The sequence below is a fragment of the Manacus candei genome, unplaced genomic scaffold, assembly GCF_025592945.1.
Source record: "Manacus candei isolate 608988 ecotype Guabito, Panama unplaced genomic scaffold, ASM2559294v1 h1tg000005l, whole genome shotgun sequence".
NCBI lineage: Eukaryota > Metazoa > Chordata > Aves > Passeriformes > Pipridae > Manacus > Manacus candei.
The window spans coordinates 19,721,090-19,736,226 of NW_026138053.1; the positions used below are offsets into that span (position 1 = coordinate 19,721,090).

Genomic DNA, 15,137 nt, shown 5'->3' on the forward strand with positions numbered 1-15,137 from the left:
TATCTCCTTCTTGGGCCAGTCCTCATCCAACCTAAAGTTCAGGTGTACTGTTCAGGTACTATGCTTTTATTTCCTCTAACTAGTATTTTGAAATGCAAGAGTCTTTTCTGTGGTATAGATGAATTGCATTTCCTTTATCTAGGAAATTAATTGTCAAAGAGCCTGTGAGAATCAGTGTTTTGATAACTCATATATTTTTCATTTACTCATTTAGCATTTTTCTCCCCCAAAATCTATTTGTAAGCCTCATTAAGTTGCTAAAGGCAAACTGACAGACCAGCACTTATAAAAATTTTTGGTTTTTAAGTAATGTTACTGTTATTCTGCAACTGTACTTCCTTTACCTTGATGGATTCATAAAATGAGATTAATTTCCAGATGTATGTGCTGGTTTTCTTAGCATCGTGTAGCAGATTTGAAACTAGGGGGTTTTTGACTTGAGTTTTATTCCTCGGGTGTTATAATGTTCATCTCTGTGTCTTATTTTCATTACCCATATTCAGCATCTTAGTCTTTACTGAGAATGGAGACAGTATATTTTTGGCAGGGGCAATGTCTGTATTATCTTTTAGCCTCCAACCATTCTCTCAGACTTATAAATTAAAGAGTTAACTTTTACATCATGTTGATGACTTCACATGTTTTGGAAGTTGAAAGGGCTGTTTATATATCTCTGAAAGAGAGTAAACCAAACTGTTTATGGAAAACATACATTTTTCCAGGAATTTGTAGAAGTAATTAATGATAAATATGCTGAAATGGATCACAGCTATTAGGGGTGTGTGAGGTTCAATTTGCTACAATTCACTGGCTTCAGATTTGTAAAGATGGCTTTTGCCCTGAATAGATTTAATGTTAAAACCCTGGTAATCATTATTCTTAAATTATTAGGATATTTAATTGTATATTTTTCTTAAAAAGAAAATAACTGTTATTTATGTATTAAATATTCTTATTTCCTGATTAAATATGCTGCATGTGACAATTTTTCCTGAAATACCAGGCCCAGATTTTTCGAGAGTATGGATTTGAAAAATGGAAGGAGAAAGATATAAATTTTATGTGTAATTCCACATGCTATTCTTTTCATGTAGCAGTTTAAGGGCAACCATTAACAGTAAATTACTCAAAAGTAATAACTACTACTACCACCACTAATACTTATCATTTCCTTTAAATAATGTCTCCAATATCTTTTTGCTAACAGTTCTCTTTGTCAGTATTTACATTAAATACTCGAATTCAGTCAGTGTTTCAGTCTTCTGTTGATAGGATTTTACCAAATGATGAGTATGTCCATAAATCTTACATAAGTTTATAGTATGGAATGAATTCATAACTTTCCCCAAAGAGATAATGTGGTACAGTTCAAAGGCTGAGATGGTGAGGGGGTGTCATTGTTTGGTTTGTTTTTTTTTTTTCCACAGCAGTAGCTAAAGGTGCTCTTATCTCTTTTTCTTACTGTGAAATAATCCAGTGATCCCACAGTGGTCTGACCATGAACCAACCTATTTGGAAAAAAAACAACTTGGAGTAAAATGAAAAAATAAGAAGGAATTTAGACAAGGAAGAGAAAGAAATTATCTTTGTGTTTGCCTTATTCTTGCTGCTGGAATTTTTGTGCTCTGAGAAATTAGTTTTTTCATGTCACTGGTCCATTCACTGACAAGCATCAGATTGACACTGACACTGTTTGGATAATCTGTGGTAAAAAATGATAGAGCCAAATAATTAATTCTGGTTGGTTCCTATGTACTGTTTAGTACCAGCACATAACTCATAATTCTTGCTAGGAGATGAACTGTGTATGATTCTATAAATGCTTTCTCACTTTATCTGTCAGACTTGATTTAGCCTTTTCAAAACAAAAAGGGAGGGGTTGCTTCTTGAAAGAATTTTAAACCTATAACAATGTGCTTGTTATACTTCCTTGAAGCCTGATAATTCTTGAAAAGAATGTATTCATCCCTTCTGAGAAGTTTAATAATTAATTGTCTAATTTTGACTTTTTCTGACACATTTGGATCATTTCAGTCTTTGTATGTAACTTGTGTGTAGATGCAAATCCATGTGGTCACACAGCTGTAACCTCTGCATAAGGACAAGTGTCGCAACATGCATCTGTAGATGCACCTAAATAAGGGTTAGTGGTTAAAAAGACCCAAAAGGACAAAGAAGTGTATTAGAACTTAAAAATACAGGGGTGTCAGCACTGCACTGTGCTCAGGCAGGTGCAGAGGGTCTTAGGGGTCTGCCTTGGCATTAGGCCTTGCTTTGTTTTGGTGCTTTGTGTTGCATTCCTGTAGAGTTAAGTGAAATTCACTTCAAGTCAGCTCAAACTCTGCCCATCAAATCCATCCTGCTTCTGCCACCATCTCTGGAGCCAAACCACTGCTTTCCTCTGCTGTTCACTGGACGGTCCTGCTACAATTTCCCCTCACTTACTGTCTCTATGGGGCCATTTTTCATGTGGAACACATGTGCTTGCCATAGACTTCAAGTGGACATCATAATCTGTTGTTTCTTTGAACTGGGTTTGGTGAAATATTTACAGTTTTTCTAAAGGGACTTTTTGTGTACAGCAAGTTCTATTTCGTATCTACTGTAGTCTACCCAGAAAGAGGTGCCACAGGGAGGTTTGTTTATATTTTTCTGATGAAGTAAACTTACAAATTCACAACAGAACGTCAGGGATTGTCTCAGTGACCTTTATGTGGGTATCATTACAAATCCAAAGTTACCATTTGTAGGGAAATAATTAATTTCTTTTCATGCCATTAGGAAAATATAGAAAATATAGATAATTTACTTGATCTATATAAAGTACTTTATATACCTACTGCATATAATTACAGCTCTTGCAAAGTCCATCTAACAGCCTTATTATCCTTAAGCCATATGTTTTCTTTAACATACATATTCCATTATAATGAACACATTTAAAACTATAACACTGTAAAGCAGTAGAAGAGAAAACAAAGTGTGACCCTTTTTTTTTTTCCCACCCCCAGTTTATTGATGGTCGACTATCAAAATTAAATGCAGGAAGAGGATTCTCTGATGTTTTTGAAGAAGAAATCACAGCAGGAGGCTTTTGTGGAGGTACAGAATTAATTTGTGTGTACTCATTGACACTTCTTCTTTGGGAACTGTTCAACATGATGTCCTCATGATGTCCTGTAAATTTTAGAAGTCATTAATCTTGTTACTGCTTCATTGTTTCCATTCATTCTTGGAAAGGTTTTAGGCATTAACAAATCACTACTGGGACACATACTATTATGTGTCTGGTTATGTCAGTATATTAAATGAAGATACGGTTGTTTAATCCAGTAAAATAATTCTTGTATTTCAGCAGAGGATGGGATATCACTCTAGTGTTCACGTTTATGTAATATGATATATTCTCTATAAACTATTTTTAACATATTTGATATTCGTGATACTTAACTTTTAGATAGTTATGTTTTCCATGAGCACTTCTCTTTTTTTCATATCTACTTACTTCTGCAGTGCAGAAATCAGACTGATTTCCTAAATCTTAAGAGAAATTTGCTTTCTCCAGCAAATGTGTTCCTCTAGAAAAGGGGAAGTTTTTGTAACTTTTATATATGATCCAAGAAGGGACATGAAAGTTTGCCTTCTCCATAAACAACAATATTATTCCTCATGTTGTTTGCCTCAGTTGTGTTCACTGACAGTTGTTACAGTGCTTTGCACATTGGGTAACCCATATGGAAGAGTACATGCTGAATCCAGTCCTGATTATTACAGGATTATTGAAAGGTTTCCTGTTAAACGTTTAGTACAAGTCTATTGTTATTTGAGGTATTGTCATGTTTTAACCCCAACTGGCGACTAAGCACCACACAGCTGTTCACTCTACCCCAGCCAAAACCAGCACAGGTATAAAAGATGGGATCAAAACATTGGATCAAAATATTCAAGACCAGCACAAGTACTGTTTTATGGTCAATCTTGAAAGTAGTGTAGAAGCTTCCTCAGTAAATGGAGGTTATGTGATATGAGCAAATCCAGAGAGTTGCATATGGCAGCTTCCTTTGCAAGACTGCTTTTGAATGGGCACCCACAGAGAAACTATCAAGTGGTGCAGAGCCATCTGTACCTCCTGCAAAACACCTTTTTTGTACTCAAAGTACATAATTGCTTTTGTTCAAGATTTTCACTGCCTTCTCCTGCCCTCTGTGTCTTGTGCCAGGATCTAGCACATAATTTGTGGGACTTTTTCATGATTAAAGTGTGGTTAGTTATACAGAGATTTACTTCTTTCCTGCCTTTTTAGGGTAACTTATGCTGCTCTGTAAACAGATTTGAGGCATCGAGCATCCATTATTCAGATAGGTGATGTCAGTATTCAGAGCTCGTTTGCTGGCTGCAGTTAGAGGTCAGGAGGCTGCAATAAAACTGCAATAGAAGTTAGATAAAGCTTGTTTCTTGGCTGGGCTCTGGCAGCCTGTGAACCATGTCTCACCTGGCTCTGCTCAGGAGGGACTGCTCAGCTCTGCTCTCAGTTCTCGGGTAGATTGCGCTGCGTGTGTACTTTTCACATCAGGCAAGCTGAATATTGCCAGGCTGTGGACAAATTGCTTAGGGCACATATTCAGTATTTACATAACTGCTGTCTCATTATTGTTATGAAGTGCAGGGCTAACAATATGTATGCAATGGAAGATGACATTTTGTGACGCTAATGGGGTAGAACTATGATCTCTTTGCAGAGTTAGCTCCCATCAACTTGATCAGGAAGCCCAAGGTTTTAAAAAAACAGGTGAAACTCGGATTTCAGAAAAGTCACAGAAAGTTAGTGTGAGCTACAAGCTGTTAAAGGACAGGTGAACACAGTCTTAACTGTAGAGAGTATAATTTAAAAACTACTGAATCCAATTGAAAGTGATTCTTTAAGTAATCTCTTTTTAAATTGGCATTTTTTCCCCATATGCAAGTGTAACTAAACCAGAAAAGACAATTAAACTAGAAATTGAAGATTAAAACTTAAATTTCATTTTTTTAATTATTTTTTTCAATAAAAGTGGTCAAAACTTATTTCTGTATGTCTACATCTGAAAATAAATTTGTCAACCATCTTCATTACAGTTGCACTTGGTGCTTAAAATTTTGTTTTCTCTTACATATATTATTCAGTGGAAGTATTAGTTCTCAAGAGTTTTATGTAACTTTCAATACAAGAATATAGTGATGGATTGGCTTAGCACTTGGATCTCTTCTAGAATACATTAATTAAAGTAATTTGTAATCACATCAATTTTACTCCAGTCTTTTTCTTTTCCACTGGTCTAGTATCAATGGTGGTAGAATAAGGAAAACTGAAAAAGTGAAAAACATTTGAAACTACAGCTCAGACATGGAAAAAGTCACTGTTAAGGACACCAGAATCCAGATGATATATGAATATTGTTGATAAGAATTGAAGTTATGAAATGTCATGTTAAAGAAAGTAGTTACAGTTCATGCAGTTTCTTTAACATACTAGCAATTGTTGAATTTCACCCTGTAACATGTTATTTGCATGCTTCCTTCTGTGACAGATTTAGGGAGCCAGATCAAATAAGTGCAAAATGAGTTATTTTTGCTTATTTTGACATTCTTAGAGAGAGTCTGAGAGTCTGGCTTTCTCAACATTGCTTGTAAAAAGTTTAGTGGGATGTGTGAAAGTGCCTGATATGAGTATAAACAGCTTGTTTTTTTCACCTCATTGAGAAACTTTGGAATACCTTTTACACTGATCCAGTTAGTTCTCAGACCTGTTCTAGGAGACTGTGTTGGCCTTCCACTAGTCATTGCAATAATTCTACCCAGATCTTGGTTACTTGATTATTGCAAAGGTTAAGAAGTTTTGAAAACTCCTCTTAAAACTCTGCAACTTCAAAGATGTATTGGTATGATCCTTTCAAAATGGTCAAACTCTGAAACTTCAGCATTCTTATTGAAGTGAATGTCTTGTAAGGGGTCCATAGCAACTCATGGTACTGGAGTATTCAAGTGACTGATATACTCTAAAACTTTCTCAGGGATCATGAACCTAATCTTTGGCGTTCAGCTGAAGCACTTTTAGGAAATAGTATTCATTTCTTCATTGAGTAGAATTTAACATTGTCCTTCATGGCCAGTTTAGTGGCACAGTAGTCTTTGGTGGTCCTACAGAAGCCAGTAGCTCTTACTTGCCTTTAGAGTGTCTTCTTTGTGAAAGAAAGTAGATATAGTTAAGAACTTAAAAGCATTTTTCCTGCACAGGAATACGTAGTTGTACCATAACCCTTGGACTTTTCTCTCATTCTTTTTCCTTGGGATTGTACCTTCTGCATCCATGTCACTGTGGGGCATGAAAATTTGCCCAGAGGGATCTTTATGGTTGAATGCAATTAATGATATTGTATTCTTTCCTTTGAGTTAGTGTTTTTCTTTGTAGACTTTATAGCAGTATGATACCTTATCATAGTTTTAATTTCTCTTTCTACCTCAGTTGGAATTAAAAACCTTGTGTGTTGAAAAGATAAGCTTTTATGAAGGAAATAGAAAACATGAAATAAGAGATTCCTAGGTTTCTTTCTTAGTGTACGTGTATTCTTATCTTCACATTCCTTGTCTGTCTGGAAAGAATTAAATTAATAAATCATCCTCTAAGGGCATTTTTTTATGCATATAGTGAAGAAGGTTGAAACATTTCAAATGTTGAATGTATGTTTTGTTGTATTATATTTTACATTTCTATTTCAGGAAATTCAAGATCTTACCAACAGTGGATGCATACAGTGAAGGTATAAACTTGGTTAAGTAATTATGATGGCTGCCTTGTCCTTTAAGTCTTTATCCTTTTTCTTACATCTATATAATGGTAAAAGTTTGTTCGTTTGTGAGGAAAATGTGTGTTCTGTAATAAATAACATGTCTATGGTATATGCAATAATTTTGTGGGTTTTCTTCTTGGAGATTTAAAAAAATGCAAAAGTCCCATACAAAAAACAAATAGCAAAATGCATAAGGTTTTTCTCTCTGTATAGTTAAAGATTTCACTGCTTTCTGTATCATGTTACATTCCATAACTGTGAATTAGGTGTGACAGTACAATTTGATATGAAGTTTATCACTTCTAGTAAATAGCAATTCTGTTAATATGGATTTGTGCGGTTTGGCTGGCAAAAGAACCTTGGTATAACCTTGTTATTCTGCAGGATTAGGAAAATATATTATTTTAGATTAAGAGAATTCTTGTGTGATTAAATGAGATAGTTCTTTCCGTGGGGTCAAAGTATTTTTCAGTCGCATAATAAATATGATAGGAACACATGAAAAATAGCCTTAACTTCTGAATTGATTTTGAAATGGTAACAGTGAATGAAGAATGAGAATACATCATTCTGTTAGAATGCATTGATAAAAGTGTCAACCGTGGTCATGACGTACTGTAACCCTTGTGTGGCTGCAGACAGCAGGTTGGAGAAGAAACACAGCTGTGGTTGCTCTTACCCATTTAAAAGGAAGATTGTTATTTCTTCACAGTACGCTGTTTATTTTTCCTTGCTGTTGTCTTAAGGTTTGACTTGTGTTAAAATGTTGCTAAAATACATTTTTTCTTCATTTCAGAAAGGCGGTGCGCTGATCAACACAGCAATGACCAAAGCCACTCCGGCTGTGAAAACAGCTTATAAATTTGTAAGATCATCTATTTCAAATAAATAATACATAAAAATACTGCAACTTCCTACAACCTCTCATTCTTCCTGAATGCTTAAAAACCTAAGCATTTTTTAAATGTATTGCAGAAAAGCACTTCAGCCTTTAGAAATTGTCTTGCTTCACTTGTTTTCTCATCTAGCACTAGGATTTAGAGTTGATTCAGAGTCTTCCAGATAGCTTGTACATAAAAATAGACTTTTTCAAAGCATTAGTGCACTGGTTTTGTTTCAGTTTTAATACACACTAGAAGCTTATTTGAATATCATTTAGCTATTTGAGACACAGCTGCAATTTTGCTTTGGCACTAAGTGCTGCACTGTTGAAAAGATGTGGTAAAGCATCAGTAATGTGTGCAGCAAATCATCTGCTCTTTTAAAGATGGTATTGGAATACTCATGTTTAACTGGATTTAATGCTTATACTTTTGATGTTAAAAGATCTTGTTTTCGAAGGCTGCCGAAGCAGTAAAACACTATATGGTATTGTGCAGTATGGTAAAACAGCAATAGTATAAAATGAAGTGGGAAGTATTTTAGGGTTGCTTTTTTAATATATGGAAGAGAGTTTTGGCTTCCTTTTTGCCTTTCTAATTGTTTCACTAGTTGGATGCATAATAAGTAGTCCTGAAATAAATCAGAAAATCAGTCTAAGCTAGTGTATTTTCAGTAAAGTTTTCAAACAGAATTTTTAATTTTACATCACTTGAAAAACACAGCAGTCATGGAGAGAAACAGGTAAATAAATTAAATATACTTCATATTCATGGACTCATTTATAATTTAAAAAGTGATTCATTAACAGGTTATCTGCAAATTATTCATCTTAATTTGCACTATCTTAGGCGGCGGTTACATGATCTTCTCCCAGCCTTCAATTTTGATAATTATGTCTTTGATAGTAAAGGTTCTTCAAAGTGAACTTCTGTACATGCCAGGAAACACTAGTAAATTTTTGAGGATCCATGTGTGTATGGTATTCATATTTATACCCCATTTTATTTCTTTTGTTGTTGCCCTTTATGGGGCCTGCTACTAGAGAAATGAAATATGGATTTCTTAATTGTTAGATAACCGGTTGGTAGTTTTGAGTAATGTGCTTGGTACCATCCCTCAGAGTTAGAAGAAAGCACTCCAAAATTCATCTAAATGCTGTGAGCATGATCTGGAAAGTTTAAAGTGGCTTTCAGGTTAGCATTTGCTACATGGCACCCCATTGTGCTGTTACTGAGCTTATGGATGTATGATTTAAGGATCAAAAAGACTCTCTGAGCTCTTGATTCAAGAAAATTATTTTCTTTTTCTGAATTGCCATGTACAGAAAACCATAGAAAAAATAGGTAGTTTATGGCCTTGAATATATTTTTTAAAGTCCTGTTTTCAAGACAACCTTGAAAACTTCTGTAGTTTTTACCTTTTCTACTATTAGGGTTAGAGTTTTTGATGTTGTTCCCCCCATCTTTTATTTTTTTTCCTACTCCTCTCTTCTCTCTCTCAAATGTTTTTTAGCATAAGGACATGGTATTCAATATTGAAGAATATTCTTGGCTGTTTTCTATGCAACTGTGATCCTTGTCTGCCTCTTTTAATGCATACAGAATTTTCCCCTAAATAGCAGCACTATGCTGTTCAGCAACACTGGGCAAAATCTCCATCTGCATATGAAATCACTTCATTTCTCTTAAGATTGATGTTGCCCTGCAAGTTGCCAGACTGGAACACTGTAGCAGTCATCTTAAAAATCTTAGCATTTTTTTCAGTGTGCTTTACTGCTAAAATGTCCTTTCAAATTTAAAGGAGCATTTCAAATAAAGGAGTGATGTATATGACCATACTTAGCCTGTCCCTAGTAATAATGGAAGATTTTTGAGTATGTATGTTTTCACAGCATTGGCATGCATGTACTGAAAAAAATCCTTAAATATACAGACAAAGCATGAATATAAAAAAATATAGTGACAGTGCATGTATGAAATTTGTCACAAAGGTTATTGCTGCTCTTTATATCACCAGTTGTTTAAAAAAGAAAAGGTAAAATAGGTATGGCATCATAAAGCATGTTCTGTGACTACAACCAGTGTCTTGCAGAGCTACTCAAGTCCTTTTCTTTCTCTAGGCAAAAAACCAGGCAAGGCAAGGAATAAAAGAAGTGAAGAGTAAGTTAAAACACAAGGTATGTGGTGCACTTTTTACTTTCTTACATTGCTTCCTGTATCAGTTTGAAGCTTATACGTTACAAATCACATGAGATTTGTGTTTTTAATGACTTTTGAAATATGCTTAGCCCTTTGTTCAACAATACATTTTTCATAACGAGCCCTCTGGCAACTATCTGTCATTCTATGCATCCACTGAATAATCTCTTTATTGTTTGCATATTTTATCATAGAACAACAGAGGTCTTCAAAGATACATTAAGAGGATGTATGTTTTCATAAAGTTGATTGCTTTGATATCACAATCCCAGCCTTTGCTTCAAGCTGAGAATTTGAGATGGGAGAGTCTTTCAGTACAATGTATTTCAGAAAGTGTAGTTGTCCAGTTTTAGTTTTGCAAGATTTTTGAACAATAGCAATGTTTAGAGACGAATGAATAGTTTCATTAGAAAAGATGTTTTAGGCATTTTGCAGCTGCTTTTCCCATTCAAAATTTTGTGTCCACGTAAGATTTTTCTGTATGGAGAAGGAACCATTTTTTGGACAACTTTTGTGCTATTTTAAGAAAAATTTCAAAAATATTTGAACAATTCATCTTTTAAATGACAGTGTGTGTAATCCAGTGTCTTGAAAAGCTAAATTTGATTTTCTTACTACAGATGGTATTTTCATGACAGTAATAGATTGTGGCAAGATCATTTTGAATGCATTCTGCATGCATAATATGGAGGGTATGTTTGCAGATAGTGATTATAAATAAAGGAATTTAAATCTGTTTTGCTGCATAGGAGAGTGAGGAAGAGTATGGAACTTGCAGTGCTGGTGCAGTACAGACTGTTCCCATCTACACATCACATTATGAGAAAAGAACAAGCTCAGAAAAACGAAGACTGGCACAGGTAAGACACCTGAAACTTCTGTTCGTATTCACATGCATATGAGGAATTTGTTTTGCTACTTATAGTAGTGTTTTGGTGAATTTGTTTAAGATTATTTTACTGTCTGGGATGAGATAGTGTGATTAAAAGGCTGTGTTTGTAGAAATACTGCTATACTGCTTGTATGGAAAAAAATACTATTTCTATTTCATCCCCGTTGAGAGGGGAAAGAACGGGAGATTTATAAGTATGGATTTGGGATTTAGTTCTTAAATACTGTTTTTGATAGAGGCTTCTCACAAAAAATTAATTCTGGTCTATTCAGAGATCTCTATTAAGCTATCTTTTTTAGTTTCTTATGGTGAGACGCAATAATTTTGTGTTTCTAATAAATTGTTTTGGCAGCCATATGGCCTTTAACCTTGCTCAGATCATTATGATTTATTATTTTAATAATAAGTCAGCTAGTTAATACAGTGCCAACATCTTGGCTTTTTTTCTCTAATCCTTTCTATTCTAGATTTGAAGTAACAGGTGTAGTGTCTCAACTTTGGCAAGTGTTTTAATGTTTTTGGATTCAGTTTGACAGTTTTATTTCAAAGATAACAACAAAATAGGTTTTGTAACACATTTTCTGCAAATTATTACCGGCATATATACATATTTTTAATATACAGGTGTTTATTTTTACATTACATTGTTATTGCATGTTTTTAATATCTTATATGTGGATTTTTAATGCCTGTATCTTCCTCATATGAGAATTAAGTCTAGAAATTCAGTCCAGGTGATCTAACAACATTTATTTTTTTGCTCTAGATATTGCAGCAATAAAAATCTGGATTGTCTGTTTAATGAATTTGATTTTAAATTAATTTTTATCAGTAATAAATATAAAGTTTGTGAAATTTAACATAGAACTGATGTAGATTATTGCTAAATGATGGTGAAATTGTACATTAGCATTAAGTAATTTTTAGTGGGGTTATAAATAAAGCAAAGACTTTCTGCTTCATTGATCTGGTAGTGCTGCCCACTGTTATATACAGGAGTCTAGGGATACAAAGGAATATAATTTACCTTGGTACAATTAAACATTTCTTTTGAAGGCATGTGTTCACACAGAACAATTTAACTTCTGTATGTTTTTGTGGTCATACAGCTGTATAGTGCTAAATCCTGTAATCGTTGCTGTTCCTACAAGTTGTCTTTTAGCTTTGAAAACAAGGTAGGAGTGAATATCTGCCCGTAGCTTTTTGCACACATACACATGCATGTGAACATGTGTGCAGACACACATACATATCCATGTACTTAAATAGGGTTTATTCACTAGCAAAGCTTGTAATAACAGCCCCGTGGTTTTGCCCTGCTGCAAATGAAGGTCCCTTGTTTTCTCCCCAGCACCAAACGTCACGTGAACCCAGTGGGCAGGAAGGAGCACATGGGGATTGCTCTCCAAGAACTCCTTCACCCCTCACTCATGCCATTCCCTCTTTTTCCTCCCCCTCCAAAAGCAAACAAACAAAAAGGTTTTTTAAAAATAATAGTTGCTACTCTTATTTTTATTTTTATTCTTTGTGTTTGAATAAGATAACATAAATACAAGTTCTTTATTAATAAGTGGTAATTTTAAACTTTGCATCCAAACAAAAATATATATTTGTGTTCACAATGCATGTGTATGAGAGACTGTTTGATCTAGTACCGAATCTGCTGTTTAAAAGAAGTGAATTTCAGTGCCATTGTTGTCAGATTTAATCCTTTTTCTCTTTATCCTGCAATAACTCTTTATCCTGCAAATGAGCCTCTCCACTCAGATTTCTAAAATGATGTCCATGAGTGTCTATATCAGTAAAAGGATAGTGCTAAAATAGGATTCATGCAATTTGATACATATTTAAAAGTAAGGACCAGATATTGATTAAGTTGTTATGTCAGTGTATTGAATATCACCCCAAACCGTAAATAAACAATGAACAAAAGAGAGAGATTGCTTTTAATAGTCATCTTGCTTCCAAACAAGAGGCATCTCTGCACTTTATTACTATTTCTTCCATAGTGAAACATTTAGAAAATTGTAAATATAAAGAATTTGGTGTTACATTTTATGTCATATTAGATGCCTGTGTTGAGCTTTTTGTTCTCCACTTCTTGGAAACAGTTAAATACTAACAGTACCTGAGATGCTGTAAAACATATTTATTTTGAAAAGTTGTGTATGATATGAAAGTTTGCTTCACTGAGAAAGATTATTTTAAAAATTGGGTCGTAACAGGATTTTTGGGGTCTGAGAGGATGTTTCCTTTACAATAAAAAGTGAATCTTCTTTTACCCCAACAAACAGTAGTTTGTATATGGGTCTGCTAATTAGTACGGTTATTTCCTGTTTTGTTGATGAGACTTTAATAAATGTCAAGGGTACAGCCATGAAGATCTCCCAATTAGGCTTTGCGTTTGTAAAACCCAACCCCTTTGCTTTTGTGTGAAGATGACAGTTCCAACTGCAGCCTCAGCCTAACAGGGCTCAAGGGAAAGGATAGTTCTCTGGTTTTATTGAAAACAAGGCCAGTTTGGCCCAGGGAGAATACCAGCACTGGTCACAGTGCAGAGCCATTTTTAACAATGAATATTTACTAAGCTTTATGACTGCTGTCATAGTGGCTTTATTTTTTTTTTTAATAAAAAACTAGCAGTAAATAAAAAAAGTATAGCGTGTAAAATAACTGTCAAAACCTAATCAGAGGATAAATAATTAAATGTGCTATTGCAAACTGTAGCGATCAGCTTGCCCTCCTATAATTTGCATTTTGTGAGTCTTCCCTAAAAAAAAAAAAAGGAACTGAGGGGAGTGTACTCCTACGTGCCCGTGTGCATGCGCGTGTGTGCACACAATTAATCTGTGCCTCAGATGAATCCTTCTATCTCTGTAATATTCATTTGAGCTTCCCCTTGCTTAGGTTCGCTGTTCTAGGCTTTTTATATGTGTGTGAAGCTTAACTATATTGCAAGTCAACATTAACAGATGGATTGCCCTAAGCAAGGGAAAACCACAACAACAAAATCTAGTGAAAGTGGAGGATTGAAGCTTTTTATTGTTAAGCCTTATTAAAACCTTGGCATGTGCACTGCTGTTAACTGTTTCATGCCTAGAGCTAATAATATGTCTCTGGTATGTTTTATCTCTTGCATTAATAAGGGATGTAGAAGGTATAAGAAATCACCAGCTAAAATTTTTGAAACAGAAATTAATGCAAGCATGAGATCGCTTCAACACTGCAGTATCTTCCCAATGATGTTGCTGAGTTCCTTTAACTATTGATGAGAAGGGCACAGGAGGGCATGTTTTAGACTGTGGTGCATTCAGTTTTTGCATAATCTGTTTTAGTTCTGTTTCATTATATGCTCCCAGGTTTCTGGGTACGCAGGGGCCTAAATGCAGTAGGAGCTCTGTAAAATTGTTCCAAATTAATCTATAATTAAAAATAAAATGTGTTTATTATGATCCTGGTTAGAATGCCAGGAAGATCGGTTTGATTTCATGAATATGATCTTTGTAATTTTGGTGTTATATTAGGTGTTAGGGTAGCTTATTGAAAATGGTGCATTTCAGGATATCAATAGTCCTAATGTATTTTGTGGCTAACAAAACACTCTTGAAGATTTGCAGAATACCGAATAAGAACTACCAGTTCACTTTGTAATTAGTAAGTTAGCAATGCCCCCTTGTCTCTAAGGAAATGTATGTAATAGTATGTGCCTAAAGGTACTACAGGTATCTTGCATCTGTAGTGGAAATCAGCATTTGGATTCTAAGTGTGGATTTACCAGGAATCCCTGTGTGTCAGCAATACTTAAAATGTTCCTATATTGAAGATACCAAGTGAACTATTCGCTGTGACTTTGCAGGATCCAAATACAGTGACTAAGAAGGTTTTAAAAACACTTTTGCGTAAGGTAATAAAATCCAACTTAGACTAAACTTTTTTCTTGGTATGTTCCCATAGAAGAGAACTACCAGTTTTTAGTGTTTTGTTTTTTTTTTTTTAAAGCATATTGCAAATGGAGCCTTTTCACTTTTATTGAAGTATATCCTAGTAACTATACAATACAGAATTCAGCTTGCAGTAGGTATACTTGGCATCTGTTCAACAAAGATAGCAAGTGTCAAGCAGGAAGATGTGTTCAGAATAACCTTACCTTCAGGAGTGCCCCATTTATCAATATCCTTACAATGGCCAGTAAAATAAATGACATAATCATTAGCTACAAAGGACTTCTAGTAACTGATTACCCTCCTAACCTGAAAAAGGCTGTGAGACTTGGCTATTCTGAATACTTTTTTTTTTACCAGTAATGTAAGAGAGGAGATGACATGCTTGTGATAATGC

General features: G+C 34.6%; 1 protein-coding gene across 3 annotated transcripts in view; it reads left to right on the plus strand.

The window, feature by feature from the left end:
• Window positions 1–15,137, plus strand: part of DENND1B (DENN domain containing 1B) — a 156,856-nt gene that overhangs the window by 123,680 nt on the left and 18,039 nt on the right. For all 3 annotated transcript variants that reach the window (XM_051804427.1, XM_051804434.1, XM_051804443.1), the window contains 5 exons: window positions 3,012–3,102; window positions 6,757–6,797; window positions 7,624–7,692; window positions 9,829–9,885; window positions 10,657–10,767. In XM_051804427.1, the coding sequence (XP_051660387.1) occupies window positions 3,012–3,102; window positions 6,757–6,797; window positions 7,624–7,692; window positions 9,829–9,885; window positions 10,657–10,767 (369 nt within the window). The remainder of the gene's footprint in view (window positions 1–3,011; window positions 3,103–6,756; window positions 6,798–7,623; window positions 7,693–9,828; window positions 9,886–10,656; window positions 10,768–15,137) is intronic.